At 52.6% G+C, this 14517-nt stretch overlaps 7 protein-coding genes across 7 annotated transcripts; 4 read left to right on the top strand and 3 right to left on the bottom strand.

The window, feature by feature from the left end:
* The first annotated feature begins 160 nt into the window (after window positions 1-160).
* QC764_111820 (uncharacterized protein) lies at window positions 161-4365 on the top strand. The gene is made up of 2 exons (XM_062942439.1): window positions 161-3906; window positions 4041-4365. Exons 1-2 carry the CDS (start codon window positions 3681-3683, stop codon window positions 4118-4120), a joined length of 306 nt encoding a protein of 101 aa, XP_062805387.1. The 5' UTR covers window positions 161-3680; the 3' UTR covers window positions 4121-4365.
* Window positions 195-245, bottom strand: QC764_111840 (uncharacterized protein; the record flags this gene model as incomplete). The annotated part of the gene is made up of 1 exon (XM_062942441.1): window positions 195-245. The coding sequence occupies one exon, from the start codon at window positions 243-245 to the stop codon at window positions 195-197; it is 51 nt and encodes a 16-aa protein (XP_062805389.1).
* NSR1 (nuclear localization sequence binding protein) lies at window positions 639-3353 on the bottom strand. Its single transcript, XM_062942440.1, has 4 exons — window positions 2710-3353; window positions 2040-2647; window positions 897-1977; window positions 639-716 (listed from the first exon to the last, which is right to left on the bottom strand). The coding sequence occupies exons 1-3, from the start codon at window positions 3163-3165 to the stop codon at window positions 1653-1655; spliced, it is 1389 nt and encodes a 462-aa protein (XP_062805388.1). The 5' UTR covers window positions 3166-3353; the 3' UTR covers window positions 639-716; window positions 897-1652.
* A 102-nt stretch (window positions 4366-4467) lies between the features above and the next one.
* On the top strand, window positions 4468-5813 carry QC764_111810 (uncharacterized protein). The gene is made up of 2 exons (XM_062942438.1): window positions 4468-4991; window positions 5060-5813. Exons 1-2 carry the CDS (start codon window positions 4613-4615, stop codon window positions 5314-5316), a joined length of 636 nt encoding a protein of 211 aa, XP_062805386.1. The 5' UTR covers window positions 4468-4612; the 3' UTR covers window positions 5317-5813.
* Window positions 5814-6028: 215 nt separating this feature from the next.
* Window positions 6029-7994, top strand: QC764_111800 (uncharacterized protein). Its single transcript, XM_062942437.1, has 2 exons — window positions 6029-7066; window positions 7125-7994. Exons 1-2 carry the CDS (start codon window positions 6544-6546, stop codon window positions 7454-7456), a joined length of 855 nt encoding a protein of 284 aa, XP_062805385.1. The 5' UTR covers window positions 6029-6543; the 3' UTR covers window positions 7457-7994.
* A 141-nt stretch (window positions 7995-8135) lies between these two features.
* Window positions 8136-11683, bottom strand: QC764_111790 (uncharacterized protein). Its single transcript, XM_062942436.1, has 3 exons — window positions 10251-11683; window positions 8577-10198; window positions 8136-8512 (listed from the first exon to the last, which is right to left on the bottom strand). The coding sequence occupies exons 1-3, from the start codon at window positions 10472-10474 to the stop codon at window positions 8244-8246; spliced, it is 2115 nt and encodes a 704-aa protein (XP_062805384.1). The 5' UTR covers window positions 10475-11683; the 3' UTR covers window positions 8136-8243.
* On the top strand, window positions 11290-14381 carry QC764_111780 (uncharacterized protein). Its single transcript, XM_062942435.1, has 3 exons — window positions 11290-12654; window positions 12720-13017; window positions 13076-14381. Exons 1-3 carry the CDS (start codon window positions 11965-11967, stop codon window positions 13957-13959), a joined length of 1872 nt encoding a protein of 623 aa, XP_062805383.1. The 5' UTR covers window positions 11290-11964; the 3' UTR covers window positions 13960-14381.
* The last annotated feature ends 136 nt before the right edge of the window (window positions 14382-14517 follow it).

The following is a 14517-nucleotide window of genomic DNA, read 5'->3' as shown; positions in this document are numbered from 1 at the left end:
ATCCAAAACTAGCTCTCCTTCGTTGGTTCCGATCAAAAAAATGAATAATAAAGGATGTCAACCACCGGCTTGAATCGGCGCAGGAGACAAACACCGTCTCTTTTTAATCTGCCACAACAGCAAAAGTCCTGACGTTTGCCTGCAGCTCCCATCCGCCAAATTATACTGCGGTAACAAGCTCTCCCCTCATTCCATCATCTCCCGGTCTCGCCCACAAGCTCCATGGTCGAATATAGGGACGCCATTCTGTTGGACCGCTTTGTCTCGGCTTTACCCCAAGCTATCTGCCACTGCCGGCGTCATGGTGGGGTAGCTGGCTGGTGATTGGCCAATGGAAAGCTTTGCATGGCGTTGATAGCGACGGATGGTGGCTTATCGGAGCCGAAGTCAACAACATCCGAGAGCTTGACGACGGTTGAGATGAACCGATCACGGGATCAACCTGATCATTTGGTGGTTTCAACTTTGCTGATGGCGAACCGGCGGTGGACTTTGCATCAGGAAGCCGCTCAACAGCGGCCTTGGCAGCTGTGCTTGTTCATTGGATAGACCAATGGAAAAATGGATTCTTTAGCAACGGCCACGGAAGCATTGACACGGGCAACACATGGTTGGAAAAGAAACTGACACGGACAGATGCTGAAGTAAACAATGTTTCTTTTCTATTATGAGCTAGGTCTAAAAGATATCTCTTACGATCGGCTAATTCCTGTACACTGCAAGCTGTTAGCATCATTGAATCCAAGTAGCAACAGCTCAAAAGAAGGGCGAAGAAATAATGTCAGAAGGAACAATTGTTACAGCCGTAGCTGTATCAATACCTCACAGCCGAATGGCATAGGAATCCCTTTTATCATCATGTGAGGGCGAAGACGCAGAAAAGAGAAAAGACTGACCTTTTAGTAGAAACATGTCGCTGAATACTGCTGGTCAGTGCGAAACAACGCCGAAAACCACGCAAGACACAATCATCACCCGCGCTATGGATTACGTATGTACTCATTATGCTCCTGCTGACTGGGTATCGAGATGACTTCGCTGGAAGTCGGAACCATAAGGGTTGGCATACTTACTGGCGTACCAAGTAAATAAAAGGAAAAAAAGCAAAACGCCGTGGATATTATAACCGAACAAAACTTTTGTGATGCCCCCAGAATGAACCCTTGAACCCCAGAACCCTCATAGGAAACCGCGCGCGCAAGCAATGGCCGAAGCCAGCAGAGCCCACAAAAACCCACGAGCCGACAGAGTGCCAGGGAAACCCATCTATGATCAAGCTGATTGCCAAGGTCTGGCAGAACCAGCTAGCATCGCGGCAGCCGATGCAAGAAGCTGTCAAAGAGCAAACCAGCCAGTGTTCAACGATCAAAGCCCTCAGGTACAGTCGCAATCTCAAGCCCACGACTCCAAAGGATTGGAGTTTAAGTTCTCAAAAGCCGACAACCAACAAGCCCTCGAGTATGTCTTAGATAGAGCCCTCGAACCGATCCCACTTTGTGTGCGGCGCATCGCTTTCCACCTCGACCCTCTGGTGTCCCATTCCCAGGACAGCATGTTCACATTCCCTCCCCAACCTCTGTTCAGAAGACGATCTTCTTGCCACGGGCCCCATGGCCTCCACGTTTGGTTTCATCACCATCGGTCTTCTTCGCCTAGAAGGTGACCTTCTTGCCCTGGAAGCCGCTGCCACCACCGCGACCGCCACCGAAGCCGCCGCGGCCACCACCACGACCACCACCACGTCCACCACCGAAGCTGCCACGGCCGCCGCCACGGCCGCCACCACGGCCACCGAAACCGCCACGGCCACCACCGCGACCACCACCGCCGCCACCGTTGTTGTCACGGGGCTTGGCGAAGTCAAGACGAACTGGTCTGCCGTCGATGTCAGCGCCGTTGAGCTGCTCGAAAGCGTTCTTGGCATCATCGATGGAGTAGAAAGAGACATAGGCGAAGCCCTTGGGACGGCCACTCTCCCTGTAGATGTTGTCAGCATGCATGAGCACAGAGAGAAAGGAGTGAGGCAGGTAGCAACTTACATGTCAGTGGGGATGCGGAGGCTCTGAACCTTGGCGACCTCGTTGAAGAAGGCAGAGACACCATCCTCATCGGCGCTGAAGGGGAGGTTGCCGACGAAAAGGGTGTCGCTGGGGGGGCTGACGACATCACCATGTTTGCTGGCACGGGCGGCAGCGCGGTCCTGGGGAGCGGCAGCGGGCTTGGCAGCAAAGTCAAGACGCATCTCACGGCCCTGTAGATCGCCGCCGTTCTTGGCGTTGAAAGCCTTCTCGGCATTCTCGTGGGTGTCGAAGTCGATGTAGCCGAAGCCACGGGACCGGCCGCTCTCCTTGTCGGAGACGACACGGGCACCGGTGAGACCCTCGAAGTCCTTGAACTCCTCGTAGAGGATGTTGTCATCAATGCCCCAGCCGAGGTTGCCGCACCAGAGGGTGGCGCTCTTCTCCTCGCTGTCTTCAACAGCCTTGTTCTTCTTGGCCTCGGGCTCCTCAGCCTCCTCCTCAGCCTTTCTCTTCTTGGAGGGCTCAGCCTTCTCCTCGGTAGACTCGGAAGAAGCCTCCTCGGAAGACTCCTCCTCCTCCTCAGAAGAGTCAGAGTCAGAGCCGGAGTCGTCGGAATCCTCCTCAGACTGTCAAGAATCGGTCAGCATGATGCATGGACAGCCATGATGGTCAGGTAGTGGTGACTTACGGAGTCAGAGCCGGACTCGGCCTTCTTCTCAGCCTTGGCGGCCTTGCCGTTCACGGCAGCCTTGGGCTTCTCCTCCTCCTCAGACTCGGAGTCGGAGTCGGAAGAGTCAGAGTCGGAAGAGTCGGAGCTCTCCTTGGCGGCGGCAGCCTTAGCCTTGCCGTTGGTGACGGGAGCATCGACCATCTCCTCATCAGAGTTGGACTCCTCCTCGGAGCTGGAGGAGCTGGCCTCAGACTCGGAGTCGGACTCAGACTCAGACTCGCTGGACTCAGACTCGGACTCGACCTTCTTCTTGGACTTCTTGTCGGTGGCCTTCTCCTTGGACCCGACGGCCTTCTTAGCGACCTCCTTGGCGGACTTGACGACCTTCTCGACCTTCTTGACGACGGGAGAGGCGGCGGGCTTAGCAGCGGCCTTGGTGGCCTTGCTGCCCTTGGCTTCCTTGGTCTTGCCCATTGTGAATGTGATAGAGATTGAAGTGGAAAAGGCTGAAAGATGCTTTTCCTGAGATGGGCGAAGGTGAGAGGATGCAGATAGAAAAAGTTTGGTGGGAGGTTGGGGGAAGGAGGGAAGAAATTTATAAGAGGGCAGTCGCAAAAGCTTGCGCTCGCGAGGCTCGATAAGCAGAAAAAAATCTTATCTTGTACTTTTTAGCGGGGCAACGCGGGCGGTGAAGCACGCTAGTTGGCTGCAATGGGTTTTGTGCACGGAATTGGCCTTGGCAGTGTTGCGTCCAATTTGCCGCCTGCAAAATCAGGCAGAATATGGCAGAGCGCACAGCAAGCTTGGGAGCTCGGACCACCTGCGGTAGGTGGGCAGCTGGCTATGGCGTTGTGAGTTCGGCATCCCACTCTCGAAGTGAAGCATCTCCGTCGCTGGACTGCTGCACCGAACCCTGCTGTCCACCCGCCGCAACAAACCGATAGTCAGGCCCCGAATATCCCAAATTCGCAGGCCTTTCCTCCAGAATCATGCCTACCCCCGAGTCCGAGGCCTTCCTGGCCAAGAAGCCCAAGGTCCCCGCCTCCTTCGATGGCGTCGATTTCGAGGACACCAAGCGCCTTAAGGCCGCTCAAGATGCCATTATCCGGGAGCAATGGGTTCAGGTCATGATGGGTCGGCTAGTGCGGGAGGAGCTGAGCAAATGTTACTACCGGGAGGGTGTCAACCACTTGGAGAAGTGCGGTCGTCTCAGAGGTTAGTCTTGGTCTGGGGAAGATGGCAGGGCATCAGAAGGACAGGATCGACGCTATGTGATTGGGGATTCTGGCCAGAAACTATGCGGAATTTTTGGTGTTTGTCATTGAATATATACTAATGATATGGTGCAGAGCGGTATCTCGAGCTTCTCAAGGACTCCCGGGCCAAGGGTTACCTGTTTGAGCAGCAAAACATTATTCCCAAGGAATGAGGGGTTACGGACCGACATGGATTTTGAGGACAGTGAATGTGAGCTTTGGGGAGTGAATAGACGGCATTATAAAGTGGACGGCCGGGTAGCTGTGGTGGTGGATGGGTGGACTCGGCAGGAACAAGCAGCCATGACGGCAGAGCAAGCATGGCAGCTGTTTACCTTGGCCATTGAGTCGCTGTGCCGGGGACTCGATATTGTAAATACAGACAATGGAGACCTGTTAAAACCACCGTGAATATGTTTAATGCCAATTGCATGTTTTATGCCCATGCGCAATAGTTGATTTTAAAATGTAGATGTTGCGCTTGTCGTGAGCTGGACATGACATCCATCCAATTACCAAACGGCGCAATTGTGCATCTCGGCCTCCCTAGAAATTTTTAGCTTGGCTCCTCCGCAAACCACCCGCGGCCTTCAAGAAGTGCCCCCTCCCCCATTCCACCACCAACCACAGCAGTCCCCCGTTCGCCGACACATTCTTCAAAAACCATGATCTGTCGAAGTTGTCTCCGGCAGGCGTCTGGTCTGACCTCCAGGCAGTTCACAGCAATCACATCCCAAACAGTGACGAGGACGACACCGAGGATACTACAAGCCTTCTTCAGCACCACCCTCCGCGCGCGCAATGCCGCTGCCGCCGCCGAGGCTCCCGAACTCACTCCCTTAAACACCGAGCCAACAACAGACAATGCCGCCGGTCTCTCGTCATGCCCTGCTGGCACCGTTCTCAACGGCCTCAACTACCTCAAGGGCAAAACCGATCCTGTGGCGCTCCCCGATGATCAGTACCCCGAGTGGCTCTGGAAGTGCGTGGAAGTAGGACAGAAGCGCAGCGATGATGCTGATGCGGATGCTGGAGATGCTTATTGTATGTTTCATTCTTGTGTGTGTGCGGTCAGGGGAGTATTCGTCTGCTGACAACAATCCTTTTCACAGCCAAATCCAAGAAGCAACGTAGATTAGCGGCGAAGAGACAGCGACAACTCGAGGCGAAACTCATGGCATCCGGTGACCTCGAGGCCCTCGCACCAAAGATCCCAATCCAGAAGCAGACCATCAACCTTCCCGCCGCCCCGACCGGCGAGCTCAAGGAGGTGTTGGAGGCGGCCGACAAGAGACAGGAACTGCGCAAGGCCATGCGCAAGGAGAGACGTGCCAACATCAAGGAGAGCAACTACCTCAAGACCATGTAAAGGGTGATGTAGGGTCGCTTTGGCTTTGGGGTTGGGGGGTGGTGAGGTGTTGGGCGAATGGGGGGTCCGCGCCTTTGTGTATAATATGATGTATTGTATGTATACAACGATTTGGGGAGCATATTACCTCAGGAATGAGTACTATGGGTATAGGTGTTTGGGCTTCAGTCAAGCTATCCTGAGACCTCGAATGATAGAGCCGAGTCTCGTATGTTGGTGTCTACAGCGAGCTGACTGGTGGTTACCGCTGTCTGTTGCTCGCAGAAATTCGGCTGCATACTTCCCGAGATACCTACCTAGCACGACTATATCCACCATTCAGCTGGGTCCGAATTACCTGGCTTCGTTACATAGTGGCTAGAAGTGAAGTTTCCAGGGAAAAGTCAGCAGTCAGTTCGAGGCTGCTTTGGTATAGACTCTTGGCCTGAGACTGTGTCGCGTTGGGTTTTGTAGGTACACGGCGGAACAATAATACACATATGTTGCCTCACTCCTCGTAGAATATCATGCTCATAGTACCTGCTGCAGAACAGCAAATCTTCATCATGAGCTTACTGTGTAGTAGAAAATGATGTCCATGGAGGGGGTGAGGGTGCAAATAACGGGAATGCTAGAGCCACCCCACTCTCACCGAAGGTGTGGACCCTGGCGCTCCACCACCGCAGGTGAGCTCCCCTGCAGACACGCCTGGCACGGTTCACCTGAAAGTTCACGACTCCCACTCACTCACATCACCGACTCCAAATCAGCATCAACAATCTTCATCAGCGCGCAATTGGTACCTCTCACGACTCTATTATCATATTACATATCAGAATTGCGTGTTTAAAGATCGATACACTCACAGGATTCAGCTACGACATCACGTTCTACACCGAAGGTTACTGACGCTGAGACGAGGAGAGCGGAAGTTGGGAAGGGAGTGCGCCAGCTGGGGTCAAATTGCAGCGCAAGCTCAGACTGGGGAGATCATCGGATAGGAGGTCGACGGTGATGGCAGAGAGCTGTTGACTGGAGCTGTTCTGGTTGCGACCCCCCAAGTCGAACACGCCAACCCACATCGTGGGAGTCGAGCTGTTTGACCTAACTCATCGACTCGGCACTTTTGTCAACTAAAACTCAGAATCGGGAATTGCGTGCGATTTTTATTCATCCATCGCTCACAATTCGAACCACCATTCAAAAATCATCACCCGTTTCATCAACCTCATCCCAAGCACTCTCAGAATGGCGCCAACGCCGGCTTACTTCCAGGCCCTCCTGAGGCCAGCAGTCCTTCAGATCCTTCGCGCAACCGGTTACCACGCAATGAAGCCTTCAGTATTGGATTTTGTCACGCAACTAGCAGCTGCCTACCTCGACCGACTATGCTTCCTCACGGCCAAGCACGCCACCCTCAACAGCCACGCTCTAGATGGCTTCACAGACGAGGACGAAATCCTCTTTGAGCTCAATAACGGCACATTCATCGCGCCAGACGGCCCATTTCTTAACCCCTACTCCGACTATGTCCCACCACCAAGCGTAACCAGCCCTTCAGTCGCCACACCATCAGTAGTAGACGTGCGGATGGCGCTTCAAGAAGTCGGTGCTTTACTACCGGAGAAGTCCCAACAGGAGCAAGACTACCTCGGAATCGAGGACATGAGAGGAGTGGAGGCATTTATAGCCTGGGCGATGGGGCCAATCAACAAGGAGATTCAGAGGATAGCGCTTGATGGAAATGATGAGGCGAAGGATTATCTTGACGGTTTGTTCCGCCCTGGCCTCCTTTTTATTACAGATTTATCTTGCTAACTCATGCATAGCCCTTGTAAAGAAACACAGCAAAGGAGCGGACGACACCAAATTTCTTGGCACACTTCTAGGCCGACCAATCGAGCAAGGAGAGGTAGCTATTGAGGGAGGAGGCCCGACAAGCATCAGAGAGTGGGAGGAGATACGAAAAAAGGCGGCCGAGAGACCGACACCACCACCGTTGGAGAACCATAACCTCATAAATGACGACGGGGAAGATTCACGTCCGGGCAGTTCGGGGCTTAGTTCGCTTGCGGATGAGGACGTGGATATGGATCTGGACATTGGGATTGGCATGGGTGGTGTGGGAAATGGGGTTGAGATGGATGACTCGGGGGCTTAGAAGACTGGGAAGGAATCTGTCTCTAGTCCTCCAACGCTGGGAAGGGAGAGTGTGAGTACTGAGGGAGAGGGTGGAGCGGAGGAGGCGGGGGCAGTGAATGATTGTGAGACATTTTGCTCGTCTGATGGGAGCTTTTTCGTGTTGGGGTCGGTAGAAGTTTGATTTCAGGCTTGCAAATTGAGCAAGAGGAGAAGAAGCATGGGTACCGGCGCGTTTGTTTTAGATACCATTTTTGAGTTGCTGGGCCAGGCAGGGAAAATACAGGCATAGCGAGTGGCGTTTTTTTTTTTTTGGGGGTGATTTGCGGAAGACAAGAGGATATCTAGGTACTCGGGGGTGCTATTTCACTTTGCGCAAAGGAGGGGTTCTGGAGGTAGCACGAATAGAAGCTGGAGCAGATACACTGATTGAATGGGCCAGTTTAATGTTGAGGAAGGGATAGGACTGAAAGTAGCGACAGAAATAGCGTGTTGTAATATTGATGTATAATGGCGCCCTCACCACAAATATTTGGCACAGTGAAAGTAGATCAACCCATATTATATTGTGAGACATACCTCGAAGGATAATTGTGAAGCTTTCTAAGATAGTTGATAAGTCTTTACAGATAGTTAAAGGCCTATTCGTCCACCTTTCAGGCGTGGTTCACCATATAATATAGGCTAGTGTCACTTTCGCTTTTTGTGGGGAGGGTGAATGGCTACCAATCGAGGTATGCAGACGGAAACATATAAACTAAAAACTTTACATATCATCATTTCCTCATAAGTATCTACTACCTCACCGTTCAGCGCTTAAACTCCGACACCCTATCCAAATTAAACGCCGCACTGATCAGCGCCAGATGGGAGAACGCCTGCGGTGTGTTCCCCAACTGCTCACCACTCCTGCTGATTTCTTCACTGAACATCATCAGATGGTTCGAGAAGCTGAGCATGTTCTCAAACAGGTTGATCGCCCTGACCAGATACTTTGGCTCATACACCGACGCTCGCGTCATGGCTTCCACCAGCCAGAACGTGCACATGCTAAACGCGCCTTCTCTCCCTCCCACGCCTATTTCAGCAGTTGTGTCAGCTTGTGGTCTGTTTGTCAAGAAATCAGCAAAGGGGGAGCTTACCATCCTCGGATAATTCCGTATCATACCTATACACCAACCCAGTACTCGTCAACCCCCCCTTCTCCGGCGGCAACATAATCCTGTCCAAAGTATTCAAAAACCTCGGATCATTCGGCGCAATAAAAAACACCAACGGGGCGATAAGTATACTACTATCCAGCATGGTGTTGTTCTCATAACTCTGGACGAAACACTTCATCTCCTTGTTGTAGCCCCGTTCCATGATTTCCTCATAGAGTTTATCCTTTGCCTCCAGCCACTTCCACCTATTAGGACAAGGGAAATTCCTCTTCTCGGCAAGCCGCAGACCCCGGTCAAAGGCGACCCAGAGCATGATTTTGGAGTAAGTGAAGTTTTGCTTGTTGTTGCGGACCTCCCAGATGGACATGTCTGGCTGGTCGAGGATCGTCAGGACGTAATCCAAGAGCTGACGGACCGTCACCCAGGCGTCGTAGTGGATGGGTTTGCCGTATTTGTTGTAGAGGTAGATGGCGTCCATCAGTTCGCCATAAATGTCGAATTGTTGATGAAACGCCGCGCCGTTGCCGACGCGCACCGGTTTGGAGCCTTTGTACCCGTCTAGATGGGAAAGTTCCCGCTCGGGGATGTCAGTCTCGCCTCGGATGGTGAACATGATGGGAAGTCCACCGTCGGAGACGCGGGATTGGAGGAAGCGCTCGTTGATAAAGTCCATGTAGGCGTCTGCTTCTTCTGTGAAGCCGAGGCGGAGGAGGATGTAGATTGTGAAGGATGCGTCCCTGACCCAGCAGAACCTGTAGTCCCAGTTACGGACGCCGCCGATGTCTTCGGGGATAGAGAAGGTGGGGGCGGCGATGATGGCGCCGGTGGGTTCGTAGGTCATGAGCTTCAGGATCATGAGGGAGCGGGAGACGACTTCGCGCCAGCGGCCTTTGTATTTGGATTGGGAGATCCAGTTGTACCAATAGGATTGTGTGTCGTGTTGTTGGGTGTCGAGGACGGCGGGGGAGATGACCTCTGTTACGTGGTTGGGGAGGTCGTTCCTTAAAACGAAGGAGACGGCCTGGCCTGGGTGGACGTGGATGCTGGCTACCACGCCTTCGCTGAGCATGCCTTCTTTCATGACTTTTTTGAACTTGACGCTGGGGTACTTGTCGTCGTTGTCTTCACCCCGGTCGATGGTGACGTCGAGTTGGAGCTTGACGTTTTTGCTGTGGAAGGTGACGGTTTTGCTTGTTGAACCGTGGGCGACGTTGGTTTCTTGGACGATGGTGGTCTCGTGTGGTTCGGTGGCGTACTCAAAGGCCGGGAAGAGCTCGACGTCGAGCTCGAGGTGGCCGCGGATACACTCTACACGTCGGACGAGCCATTTCTTGAGCTCTTCTTGAACGCTGGTCATCTCTCGATAGGCCGATTGTTTGGGCCCCTTGAAGATGACCTTTGAGCTCTTGGGTCGAGGGAAGAAGTCCACCAGGTCCACGACACCATCTTCGTGAATGTATCTGGTCTGGAGGATGTTGGAAGAAGGCAAGTACTGCTGTTTGGTGGTGCAATTGAGATGGGAAGCTGGATGGATGCTGAAATAACCCCCCTTATCCTTATCCAAGAGGCGGCAGAAGACAGAAGGAGAGTCAAACTCGGGCCTGTATATATCAATTAGCCAGATGTTCTGATCTCGAATTCAGACAAACTCACCAACACATGTAATCAACACTGCCATCCATGCCCACGAGGGCACATGTCCTCATGTTTCCAATCAAGCCATAATTCTCAATCGGCAGATACCCCGCACCCTGTTGTCTCATCTGGCTACCAGCACCCTGGGTCGAACACGATGCCGCCATTTTGAACGGCGGTATCGTTGACAAAGCGTCGGTATTGGTGGGGTCTGGCTGATAGTACTTGAAGCCAGCCGGCATGCGTGATGAATAAGAAACCAAAAAGCTAAAGTACCTTTGATCAGATATGTAGCTAGCTCTTGGAGGGGAAACAAACAATGACGACAACAAATACTTTGGCCGATCAGTTTCTAGATCAGGATGGAAAGCTGCCCCACGATCAAATCAAGATCTAATTCTTACACCCAAAATATTGCGACCTTCAACACCACCTCAAATATATATAGGTTTTTAGATTCGTTACATGATCATGAATAAGGCTTACAGCTCTGGAAACACTCGTTCCTTTTTATCGTGTTGGCCGTTTTGCAGCAGATGCGGGTGTTTCGGGTGGCATACTGAGTCAGCACCCATTGCCTCCCTCCAATGGCGATAGTTTTGAGCTTGCTGTGAGGCCGAATAAAGACCCCGAAGCGCATAGGTAAAGTACTCTCACCTGCCTAGTTCCGTCAGATTGCTCAAGCTGAGAGAAGCTACCATGGGCGGGCTTTTGGAGGTTGGGGCTTCGATGATATGGGCAGAACAGAAGCGAAGGGGTCCGTGAAGATATTCTGATACATCTCTGGTCACCATCAGCTGCCCAAGGTTGAGAAGACAGGCTCTTGTACAATCATCTGTACATGCATGTGGATGGTGGGGTTATTTCCGGGCTAAGCATCATGCTGGCTTTGTCTCGTGACCACCATCCAGAGATGGAAAGCCGTACAGATTCCAGAGTTCAGACGAAGTAGTACATGTGAAATGCTCCACGGCAACACAGCAACGAACGGTGCAGGATAAAGGGGTCGCCTGGCCGTGATGGTAAGCTGCACGAGGCTATTAGTAACCATTACATACGTGATCCAAGCAGTAGGTGGACTGGAAGCTTGGCTCTTGTCAACATCCCATCTCCCTACGGCCTGTTCTCAGGATCTTGTTAGTCAACCGAGATGGTTGAGGGAGTGATGATATTTGCCGTAGAGGTAGTTCAGGGTTCAGTCGTCGTTCTGAGTAGGTGTTACTCTCTGTCTCTGGGGTTGTTGTACATCTTCGGCTATGTGTTCCGGTCACCACGTTTTGGTTTCGGTCCGTTCCACTCTTGTAATTCTCCTGGCGGACAAAAATGAAGACCAGATAACGTCATTGGAAGACAGAGAGAGACATCATCAAACATCAAATGGAAAGCAAAGATAACAGGCGATCACGGATGGGTTAACAGTGGAAGACAGTTGAATGCCAGGTAGCGGGCAGGCAAAATGCTCCGGCGCGTTCCAAGTAGGCTTGGCAAATGCAGCCAACCACTGGCGACCTCGCCCAAAGCCGGCGGTCCCCCTGTTTCCTGCTGCTGCTGGACCATCGCTGGGACCAATCCGGCCACGTCTCGGGGCCCCAACCGCTCCACCGCTCATCTTTGCTGCCATGGCTGATGATGCTAGGGACCACCGGGCCCAGAGCTTAGCGAACACCAATGCGCTGGAATTGATTGAATTGAACCCCATGATGAGTCCAGTGAGGGCTCCGACGTTTGAACAATGTCTCTCCCTTCCCTATTCCCATCAACTGAACCTGCCCATCCTCCGTCCCATCTCCCCGTCCCCGAACCGCCCTCTGACGCCGACACCGACACCGACACCGACACCGACGTCTCTGTCCCGAGACATCTCGATCAGCAGAAGCCAACGCCTCCCGGGCACGCGACACCGCTATCCGCTACACCACTGGTAGCAGCTGTTGTACCAGTCCCCGGCCCTTGGACATCCTCCACGCACCCACATCCCGCAACGGGATCCAGATTGGCTGGTGACGACATCGAGATGGATTCTCTAGCACCCTCAGGGCACCGTCGCCGACGAAGCAGCTTGATCAATCCCGCCAATGTCGCTAACAATCGTCACCGGTCGCCACACGCGCGGGGCCATGGCATTGACGAGCCAAAAATATCAGAGGAGGGCAGTCTGGGAGAACCTCTACGGCTGGACGAGTTGGACGTGGAATTGTCGGACGAGGACCTTCATGACGACGAGGAGACTGGTTTGACGGCAAAGGAGCGGACGAGAAAAAAGAAAAAGAGAACTCGCAACCAATTACTCGACCAGAGAATAGTGCGAGAGAAGGTGTCGCCAGAAGAACAAAAAGAGGCGGACCGCTTTGTGATGAAGGAGTTGTTAATCAACGCTGGGCTCATTGGGTTATGGTACTTTTTTTCCCTGTTGATATCACTTGTAAGTCATCACCCCCAAAAAATCCTTGGCCTCTCTCTGCCATGAGATACTGACGTATCTTATAGTACAACAAATGGATGTTCTCTCCCGACAAGCTCGGCTTCCCATTTCCTATGTTTACAACAGCCATGCACATGCTCGTGCAATTTTCCCTAGCCTCCCTCGTCCTATATCTCTTCCCATCCTTCCGGCCCACCAACGGCCATGTTCCAAATCCAGGCGAGCTGGACTCGCCAGAATCCAAGAAACCCCTAATGTCACCATTATTCTACCTCACCCGCATCGGCCCCTGCGGTCTAGCAACAGGTCTCGACATAGGATTAGGGAACACCTCGTTGCAATTCATCACCCTCACCTTCTACAGTAAGCCCCCTGCCTTTCTCTCCAACTCCCCCAGTCACCCAACTCACCGTGTCTTTAGCAATGTGTAAATCCTCCTCCCTAGCCTTCGTCCTCCTCTTCGCCTTCCTCTTCCGCCTCGAATCCCCCACCTGGCGCCTAACAGCCATCATCGCCACCATGACCCTCGGCGTAGTAATGATGGTAGCGGGCGAAGTCTCCTTCAACCTCCCCGGCTTCCTCCTCGTCATCTCGGCCGCCTTCTTCAGCGGCTTCCGTTGGGCCCTAACCCAAATCCTCCTCCTCCGCAACCCCGCCACCTCCAACCCCTTCAGCTCCATCTTCTTCCTCGCTCCAGTAATGTTCGTCTCCCTGTTGACCATCGCCTTCCCCGTCGAGGGTGTCTCCGGCCTCATCAAAGGCCTCTCCGCCATAGCAGAAGAACGCGGCACCCTCATGGCGCCATTGATCCTCCTATTCCCCGGCATGATCGCCTTTTTCATGACAGCCGCCGAGTTTGCCCTCCTACAACGCACCAGCGTCGTCACCTTGTCCATCGCGGGGATATTCAAAGAGGCAGTCACCATCTCGGCGGCTGCGATTGTTTTTGGCGATCGCATGACATTTGTCAACATCATCGGCCTGACTGTAACCCTCGTCGCAATAGGAGCGTACAATTACATTAAAATCTCCAAGATGAGACGGGAAGCGCAGGAAGGTGTGCATAAGGGGCAGGAGCATCTGTTGGAAGAGCACACCACTGATGGTCCCTCGAGCGGCAGCGACGAGGAGGAGGATGGTGATGATGATCTCCTTCGCAGGGGTGAAGCCGCGGGTTTGTTGCGGAGGGAAAGTCTTGACGATCACGACAACGGGGTGTTGTTTACCGCGGACGGCGCAGAGGTCGTTAGTAGGCCCGTGTCGAAATCCCCGGATAAGCATTTGCAGGTTAGGAGGGAGGATTAAACCGCTGTAACACTGTATTTGATTTTCTTATGTTTCTTTTCAGTTATTTGTATATCTATGATACCCCCGGAACAACAAGAAGGAAACCAGACAACATTTAAAGTTAAGCTTACTTCGTCAACATCTATACCTACCAAACGGGACGGGAGCGGGAAAGAGTTGGAGTCGAGCACAGAAAACAAAACAGCATGGAAAAGTACAGGCGAACACATACGGAGTAGTGGGGAAGGGGGGTTCGGGAGACGGCGGCGCTATCTTGGAAAATTTTCTTTGGGCATTCAAATCCGTCTTTCTGTCTGTATACGGACAGACAGATAGGCGGGCAAGGCGTACATTATCATTACCAGACAACACACATCATACATAGCATAGCAGCATAGGAGGCGTAAAATGGCAGAATACAAAACATAAATTCTTCGTCAAGATGATACATCAGTGAATTTTTACTTGTTATGATAGCAAAACCAACCTAGGCACCCATGGAAACCCACATCTATCTACCAAATGAGAATCTATACACAGCGGCTAATTGCATCTCATAGCAATACACTTGTAGCA

The sequence above is a fragment of the Podospora pseudoanserina genome, chromosome 1 (assembly GCF_035222485.1).
Source record: "Podospora pseudoanserina strain CBS 124.78 chromosome 1, whole genome shotgun sequence".
Lineage (NCBI taxonomy): Eukaryota > Fungi > Ascomycota > Sordariomycetes > Sordariales > Podosporaceae > Podospora > Podospora pseudoanserina.
Note: the sequence above shows the minus strand (reverse complement) of the source record. Positions and strands in the feature narration are given on the sequence as shown.

Bases quoted from the DNA above. Each gene is read 5' to 3' on its own strand.
- NSR1 (XM_062942440.1), bottom strand. From the start codon at position 3,165: ATGGGCAAGACCAAGGAAGCCAAGGGCAGCAAGGCCACCAAGGCCGCT. The intron at 2,648-2,709 runs GTAAGTCACCAC...GATTCTTGACAG, and splicing joins CCGAGTCCGGCTCTGACTCC to TCTGAGGAGGATTCCGACGA. The intron at 1,978-2,039 runs GTAAGTTGCTAC...CAACATCTACAG, and splicing joins CTCCGCATCCCCACTGACAT to GGAGAGTGGCCGTCCCAAGG.
- QC764_111820 (XM_062942439.1), top strand. From the start codon at position 3,681: ATGCCTACCCCCGAGTCCGAGGCCTTCCTGGCCAAGAAGCCCAAGGTC. The intron at 3,907-4,040 runs GTTAGTCTTGGT...GATATGGTGCAG, and splicing joins GAAGTGCGGTCGTCTCAGAG to AGCGGTATCTCGAGCTTCTC.
- QC764_111810 (XM_062942438.1), top strand. From the start codon at position 4,613: ATGATCTGTCGAAGTTGTCTCCGGCAGGCGTCTGGTCTGACCTCCAGG. The intron at 4,992-5,059 runs GTATGTTTCATT...TCCTTTTCACAG, and splicing joins GGATGCTGGAGATGCTTATT to CCAAATCCAAGAAGCAACGT.
- QC764_111800 (XM_062942437.1), top strand. From the start codon at position 6,544: ATGGCGCCAACGCCGGCTTACTTCCAGGCCCTCCTGAGGCCAGCAGTC. The intron at 7,067-7,124 runs GTTTGTTCCGCC...ACTCATGCATAG, and splicing joins GGCGAAGGATTATCTTGACG to CCCTTGTAAAGAAACACAGC.
- QC764_111790 (XM_062942436.1), bottom strand. From the start codon at position 10,474: ATGCCGGCTGGCTTCAAGTACTATCAGCCAGACCCCACCAATACCGAC. The intron at 10,199-10,250 runs GTGAGTTTGTCT...TGATATATACAG, and splicing joins AGTGTTGATTACATGTGTTG to GCCCGAGTTTGACTCTCCTT. The intron at 8,513-8,576 runs GTAAGCTCCCCC...CTGCTGAAATAG, and splicing joins TACGGAATTATCCGAGGATG to GCGTGGGAGGGAGAGAAGGC.
- QC764_111780 (XM_062942435.1), top strand. From the start codon at position 11,965: ATGTCTCTCCCTTCCCTATTCCCATCAACTGAACCTGCCCATCCTCCG. The intron at 12,655-12,719 runs GTAAGTCATCAC...CGTATCTTATAG, and splicing joins TTTCCCTGTTGATATCACTT to TACAACAAATGGATGTTCTC. The intron at 13,018-13,075 runs GTAAGCCCCCTG...CCGTGTCTTTAG, and splicing joins CATCACCCTCACCTTCTACA to CAATGTGTAAATCCTCCTCC.